The sequence below is a fragment of the Patiria miniata genome, unplaced genomic scaffold, assembly GCF_015706575.1.
Source record: "Patiria miniata isolate m_02_andy unplaced genomic scaffold, ASM1570657v1 HiC_scaffold_27, whole genome shotgun sequence".
Taxonomy (NCBI): Eukaryota; Metazoa; Echinodermata; class Asteroidea; order Valvatida; family Asterinidae; genus Patiria; species Patiria miniata.
In genome coordinates, this window is record NW_024037066.1 from 3,214,245 (window position 1) to 3,222,325 (window position 8,081).

The following is an 8,081-nucleotide window of genomic DNA, read 5'->3' on the forward strand; positions in this document are numbered from 1 at the left end:
TGTCTTCTAGCAATAAACAAAACTTTCGAAATGAAGTGGACTTCCCTCTACGGGTGTTGTCCGTCCGTTATGGGTGTTGGTCCCCTGTCTGTCCCTCTTCGATTGATGACAGCGGTCCGTGTAATGCTAAGTAAATAAACAGTTATTGTCCATGCGTAATCGGTTCGAATTTAACGTCAATTCTGCTTTTCCTTGACGGTGAACGATTGCACAATACACATGTACTTCAGTGCTATCACTGAGTTGTACCTGTGTCGGTGATTGTTGTACACAGAGTTGCACTGCACATAATTGGAAATGATATCCTTGAGAAATTATACGCTTTGTACAAGGGGAAGGACCTTTTCAAGTGATGTAGGCTAATGGAAAGATTTCGTGTGTAGATTGAAGTGAGGGCTGGTGGGCTAGGCTGGGCTGGGCTGCGGGGTGAATCGATGGTGTGGTCTGGGTTGGGGTGGGCTGGGGATGGAATTGGGTCGGGTGGTGTGGGGTGGGCTTGGACGGGATGGGGACGGGTGGGTTGGGCTGGGCTGGGCTGGGCTGCGGGTGGTGTGGTGTGGTCGGGGTTGGGGTGGGCTTGGATGAGATGGGGTCGGGTGTACAAGAACTACATTCACTGTGTGGACTTCCGAACAAAAGAGGTCCACATAAACCAGGTAGCAGCGACGTTGTGTGGACTTGCCCACCTCCACACAAGGTTTTCCCCTCTCTGGAAAACAGGTTTAGTGCCTCATTTTGGGGTTAGGTTTATACGTGGCAAAATGAAGAGAAACGCTGCAGGGAATCATAAAAAATGGGGTTGAAAGAGTTTTCACAGTTTGAGTAAAATGAGGTTTTTTTCACTGGTTTTTCTTAACTACACGAAAACAAAGGAATGTCCACACTAGGTATGCAAAACAAACGTGGGTGGTGTGGGTTGGGCTGGGGATGGAATGGGGTCGGGTGGTGTGCAGTGGGGTTGGATGGGATGGGGACGGGTGGTGTGGGTTGGGCTGGGATGGGGTCGGGTGTTGTGGAGTGGGGTTGGATGGGGTAAGGCGAGGTGGGAGGCGGGGTTGGGTAAGGGTCGGGGGTCAATCATGGATCGCATACACTTCCCTTTCGGAAGATGATGCGCGTACAATAAAATCGGACAAACTTCTCATCTTTTATTCCAGCAGTGAAACTTAACTGTGAAGTGAAATGAAACCGTCATGCCAATTTGCAAAAAAAAAAATCATCTTTTGAGTAATGATCTTTTTTAACTCGTCGACTTGTTCACGCCTGAACTTAATAGATTGACCAAGTCGCCTTCAACTTTTGGTATATAAACGTATTACCCAATTACTCAAGACTGTTTGATCATTCACAGACAGTCAAAAATTGCTTCCTTTGCAATGCATTCATGTATACAGGCTCAGATCACATTCATGTAAACACTAATTGTGGTGATGAGTCAAATTCCATCAACGGACAAAAGAGGTGACGTACAGCTGGCAGATCAATCACCTCCAGTCAAAGCATGGCTATAATCAATTAACAAAAGGAATTATTAACTGCAAAACAGTCACTTGATTGATTTTGACAGTTGTGTTGGCATAGCTGAATTTTTCAGCAAGAAAGGGGTCACTATAACAGCTACCAAAACATGCATTTACATGGATTATTTTTGAAAACTTAGTGTTTCCCCGAAACTTTGAAAATTGAAACCACGTTGATAATTTATATATACCTTTTTGCCTTATGGCCTAAAGGGGGGGGGGGATGTGGCCTATAGTGGTTAGGTCTGGGGAGTGTGGCCTAGTGGTTGGGGTTTGTGACTCATGATCAGAGGGTCAGGGGTTCAAATCCAGCTGCCGGTCATATGTTGTGTCCTTAGGCAAGCCACTTCACCCTCACTTGCCTCTCCACCAAGGAGTATAAATGGGTACCGGCATTATAGCTGAGGCTGTAACCTGCCATGGACTAGCACCTCGTCCACGGGGAGTAGAATATTCTCAGTTGATAAATGCTGGCCTTATGGACCCCATTGGCTCGTGACAAACTTGACTCTTTTTTTCTTTTTAACTTATGGCTTACGGCTACTTTGCCTTGACCTGAGAAGAATGACCATTGTGGCGGAAATTCCGGAAGAAATCTCCACAAACAAGACCACAATACCCCTGTTAAACTGCCCATTATCTGTTTGGTTTTCGTGCCAAAATCGTCACCCTGGAGATCGTGAAAGTACATATCACTTCATTTTGATAAAGGCTTTTGTATACTTTACGTTTTGGTAAAAATTGCAAAGCCAAGTTTCCGGCTGAAAATAAAAAGTGACCACAAACTGACTTCGATCTATAAAAAGTACGGTAGAAACCGACCTCACGGTACCAGATGATATTTGCATAAAATCCACCACAAACAAAGAAAGAACAACAATGACAAATATTTGAACAACAATACGAAATATTTGAGCCGTGATATAATCCGGAGAGTTCTGCTTTCCCGTCTTTGTTTGGAACAATGCACTATTATACAACTGACCCCAAATTTTCACAAACCCCTAGAAAAAAAAACCAAGTAACATCATAACTCGAACGTATTTACCTTGAACCCAGAATTATTGTTTGGATTTTGAAAGAAACTAGGGGGTGGGGGGAGGGGGTGTCTGCATAAGAAAAGTATGGGTATATCCTTCGTGAAAAAAATTATAGGTTGAGCTGAATTGGAGCCATTGTTAAATGATACTTTATGAGTCATTTCGGGTATGAAAGGAGTTGCTGTAGACTTTTGTTTCCCCACAGGAACAGCAATTTCCCACAGGAACAGCAATTTTTCATGCGTGAAAATCATAGCTCGATTTACTTACCACTGTATGGTCAATAATGGATTGGTAAGATGATGTCATGCTAAGCCAAAAATAACACAAGTAATATCATCATGATGTTATTTCGGCATGGTTGCATTTTGAATGACTCGATGGTCATCCTGTTGAAGTGAAACCAAAATGTATAGGGTAGCTCTGTTTAACTCCAAAATGAAACACCATTTGAAAGTCATTTTTGATCGTATTCCATGAATGTATTTTATAAACTGTTGAATGGGATGGGTGCCAGACTATTTATGCGGTCCAAGCTTCACTTTCATGTGGTTTAAAACATTAGAGTTCGTTTAATCGCACATTTATAATTCATTCATCAGAACAGACTGGTATTAATTTGTAATTGAATTTATGTCATTGCTTTCATTTCTATTCGCAAGTTCCAAAAAATGAAGATTTTACCTCGCTTTCAATTAAATATGGCCGACTCGTGAATACAGGCCTCTGACTAAAAACCCTACAAATATCAGACTAATCCTTCTCCATGTAAGATTGCATTGAAACTCCATTGTGAATAATACACTGCAAATCGGGGTTTAAAGGGAAAATACAACATTTGCAAACATCGAGAAAAAAAACTACCAAGTTTTTACGAAATACACAACAGGATGTTGGTAAATGGCAGTCTAAAGCATCCTGTAAAATTATGGCACCTTGTGAGAAGTCACTTTCAAGAAAATGGTAATTTTGTATACATTTCCAACGGTGGTCGGCCGACCATCGTTGGAAAAACCTAACTATTTTTCAACTACTGCTCCAAATGTACCATTTTTTCAGTCCAAATTTTGTTTGCTATTGGTTGCATGTTCTGAATGGGTGCAGGCCAGCTAGACTGGGTTCCCTTATCGTACAATTTTCCGGCATCTATAAATTAATCCATTTAATCTTCAGTGGAGTCAGGGAACCAGACTACTCTAACATTTTAGTTTTTCTTAGTTTTTCCAGCATGTTCCAACACAAAACTTCAAACATGTCAGTGTAACAATAATTTGATATATTATACTAACCCCTCAAATAGTTCATTTCTGAAAATTAAAGCAAATGCCAATGATGTACATTCCCTTTAACCATGGTAGGGGATTGCACTTTTGTAAATCGGCCATTAGTGATGGTTGGGGTTGGTTTTTTTCTATTATCAAGGGTTGTTGGTCTGACATGTTTGCCTGCGATTAATTCAATTTTACTTTCAAGGATGGTAAATCTAAAAACCAGACAGCCTTGTCAAACTTTTGAAATCAATTGAAAAGAATCACTGAATCGTTTTTAATCTGTCTTTTGTGAAATCTGTATTCATGGAAGATTGCCCTTACCAAACCTGCAACAATTACAAGAGCGTAAGTCTAATTGAATGTGAGCCTTCAAAAGCTTCAGCTCTGAAACAGAAATCGGGGCCAGCTACGATTGTTGATTTTTTGAGATGATGGAAGTTTCTTAAAGTGCAGTAACTAATGTTGGGGACGTGCCTCCCCCCCCCCCCCCTGCTTGTCACCCTTGTACTCTCCAGTCAGAAGGACAAAAGAGCTTGTTATTTCTAAAAACGCAATAAGTCCCCCCCCTCCAGAAAAAAAGGGTTCCCCTTGAGCGTCCCCTGCAAATGGGACCCGTCTATACGCTACTGGTCCTTTGATTAGTTGGCAATGTTGCTTCTGACGGCACATGTCTTAACACATGTTTGATGTCAACGAAGGAAACAGAATGTGCTACTAAATTGGGGCCAGCTTTTGAGAAGGTGGAAGTTTCGTCAATTCAATTCAATTTCAACTTTTTGATTAACCAGCATGATTAAAAAGAAACCATGAAATTCTACATCCCGTGTGCGTTAAAAACTGTTTAACGACTAAAAGAAAATCCACAATTAATCAAAATTAACTTACAAATACACAATCCACATCTTTTAACTCCAGTCTTAAACTGGAGCCACTATAAGGAAACATGGGGGACGTACCCGCCCCCCCCCCCCAACTCGGGGCCTGTGCCCCCCCCCATCCACTCAGAAGGAAAACAATGAGTCCCCGCCTCTCCAGAAAAATGAGTTTCCTTGTGTGGCCCTGCAAACTGGTCCTAAGTAACCGTGCCTACCGTGCCGTTAGCTGTTCTTTCAAAGTTGACAATGTTGCTCAAAGCGGTACGAAACGGTCAAAGGGCATACTTGGATTACCAAGCCAATAGAAGACGAACACCCCCCTTCTCTGGAAAAAGTGGGAAGACGACCTTGATGCTTCAGCAATCCCTCCCCCTTTAGAGAGAGAGAGATCACTGAAGCATCAAGGTCGTCTTCCTTTCCTGGGAATGGGGGGGGGGGGTTCAACAATACTTGTCGTCTTAGATCTCATGACTTGGTAATCCAGCTACCCTTTCAACTACTTCACACCACATTTGACTCTTTATATTATCCGCACATTATTTCTTTCGTTGACAGCAAACAAGCTAGACTTCACGTGTTAAGACACGTGCTGTACGGTAGGCCTATCGCGTAAAGCTTGGGTGAAATTTGCAGGGTCCAGGGGGAACTCCACGGGCGCCGGCAGAGTATGGAATTGTGTGCGCCCACATTAACGCTATGTACATAGTTTGCATTATCAATCCCCAACAAATTTTCTAAGATGTGAACTCCCCTTCCGCAAAAATTGTCCCTATCATGAGGGGGGGGGGGGGGGGGGGGTATGGGGGTGGGGGGGGGAGAGAGAGGGGATGGCGGGAGTATAGTGGTGCGCCCACATCCGACGCTACGTACATAGTTTGCATTACAAATTTTCAAAGATATGAATTCCCTTCCATATCAATAACTGTCCCCACCATGCTTTAAAATTGACATCAAGCAGATCGAAGGCCGTTTATCAAATCCTGGCTTTATCTCCGTCTCCGGCTCCAGGCATTACGTTTGGCAGTGGAGCTGGAGCCAGAGACGAGTCCTGTGTCTGAGAAAGAGCCTTGTGTGAACATGCTGCGCCTTCTGCAACTACGGTAGCTAGTAACAGCGCCATCTATATTAATCCACCGCTCGGCAATTTCTCCGTTGGGGCAGTCAATCTTATTTTTCCTTCATTTAAACAAGTCCCTTTAAATTCATACGTATCATAAATCCAGACAATAAAAATTGTGCCACCCATAATATGTTGATATTTAGTGTGCACCCACCCCCCCCCGCGAAAAAAATTTTTAGCGTAAAAAACACAGAGCGCCCTCTGCTGACTTTAAATGCAAACTTTTCTCGTAATGCTGTTTAATTCGTAAAGACGTACGTACTCCCAAAGGATGCAACCCTGCAAATAAATTCCCATAGACACTAGTGTTAATTGCCCATACTTCAAAATTCTTTTCTCACAGGTATTCAAGCTGCACAGAAAAAATGATGATTAACATGTCATCTTTCGTTTTCTTTTAATTTTTTTGGTGGGTTGACCATTGACTTTTCGAGATATTCTCACCCAAAGAAGACGACCCCTATTTTCCCCAAAGCGGAGAAGTAGCCATCTTGAAAAACGATCCCTCCACAACATGGCAAAATAGCGCCACTTTCGAGCCCAATATCATCCAAAATGCTCAGAATTGGAAGCCCCAAGTCCGGGCCAGAGGTTCATTACCATATCTCTTCAATTCCCCAATGTTACGGCGCTCAGAACTCTCTAATATAGAATATTTTGAGGGTATAACTTTTATTCATGAGCTCGGCGGATGGATTTTGGCCTATTTACCGGTGTGCACCCTCAAAGGTTTCAGACCTGTAACTGGACTCCCATAGACCTCAGTGCTAATTACGCGTACTTCCAAAACATATTTAAAATACTCACAGCTCTCCAAGGTGTTTACAAACGTTCAAGCTCATGGTCCACAAAATGCTCTGATAGCAAAGAATTTGAGGGCATACAAATAATAGTGATTTGGATCGCGTAGGCAATTTTGGTTGTATTTTTTACAAGTCTGCACCCCTAACGATTCTATTCTGCACCCAACGATTCGAATCCAACACTTGCCCAGGATTAGAAGAGCGCCCTCTTTCCCATTCTGACCAATATTTTTATTATTATTTTGATAGATATTTCGAGTCTGTTAAGAAGCGATGAGCAATGACTCCAACTCGGACGTGATCTCATATAAGACCTTCCTGAACGATTACCGTCAAATTAATTTCAAAAACCCCTCATCGGGCCTCGGCGAACTCGAGTTGAGGGCACCCATTATTAAACGTCGCTAGGAGCTGTCTATACGGAAAGCTTACACATGCATAAATGATAACTGTCATGTTTCCCGCCAAAATCAATCACGTCTGCTCCGATAAATCCGAATTGGCGCCATTTTTTCTGCCCTGTTACACTTTGCGATTCGGCGAGGAATTGCGTTTTTATTAATGATGCCTTACAGCCTTCTTCCTCCCCCTCCTCCCCCGCCCCCCCCCAAAAAAAAAAAATCCGTAGAGCTGAAATTGTTTCAGACGAACGATAAACTAAACTAAATCGCAATATATATGTTTTGAAGCTTTGCATGGCGTATGAGATAAATTCTAAAGTTTGCGGGTAACACCATGAGGAAAGATATCTCTTCTTGGAAGAAGTGTGGTTCTGAAAAGAACCAACCAACCAATCGGTTCTTTTAGAACCACACTTCTACCAAGAAGAGATATCTTTCCACATGGTGTTACCCGCACAAGGAAAGTTAATAACTTATATAAAATCTCTATAATTATCGATCTTGTCCTTTTTTTGGAGAGGGTTTTCAGATTGGCAACTGGAAATCAGTGCAGACGGTTCAAACGTATTTTTAACACACTGCAGAACTTCGGAATGTTTTAGGAAAACATTCTTTCGATTTCAATCCGTTGACTTCATCACTATAAAGAAGCACCGGTCATATTTTCATTCCTATTTGCAACAAAAAATGTCTGTATATGTTTTTCTTTCATATTCCCGTGTGGTTAATTCCCACTTGACATCTTCTCCAATTCCAACCAGCCTCCGGGACTCGTGAATTGAAATAAATTGTCCAAACACCAATCCAGAATTCACCAAAAACAAAATAATTAAACAAGCGCCATTAGACGTAATTACGCACGCTGCGTTATTCGTTTTCACCATTGGCGAACATAGCATATACGGGGAATCATTTGATTAGAATTTTACTTTGAATGTGTACAAAAAAAGAGGAAAAAACATTGAGAGTAGAATGAGATGATGTTGTTGTAAAAACTAAAAAGACGCCCTCAGGGAAGTCGAGGCAAAATGACTTAGAAAACAAAACAAGC

General features: G+C 42.1%; 1 protein-coding gene across 1 annotated transcript; it reads right to left on the reverse strand.

Annotated features, from left to right (window-relative positions):
* Positions 1-345: 345 nt before the first annotated feature.
* LOC119734566 (extensin-like) lies at positions 346-1,081 on the reverse strand. The gene is made up of 2 exons (XM_038208103.1): positions 903-1,081; positions 346-625 (listed from the first exon to the last, which is right to left on the reverse strand). Exons 1-2 carry the CDS (start codon positions 1,079-1,081, stop codon positions 346-348), a joined length of 459 nt encoding a protein of 152 aa, XP_038064031.1.
* Between the last annotated feature and the right edge of the window lie 7,000 nt (positions 1,082-8,081).

Coding starts and splice junctions, on each gene's coding strand:
- LOC119734566 (XM_038208103.1), bottom strand. CDS start 1,081: ATGATTGACCCCCGACCCTTACCCAACCCCGCCTCCCACCTCGCCTTA. Junction 626..902: donor GCCCAACCCACACCACCCAC/GTTTGTTTTGCA, acceptor TTTGTTCGGAAG/TCCACACAGTGAATGTAGTT.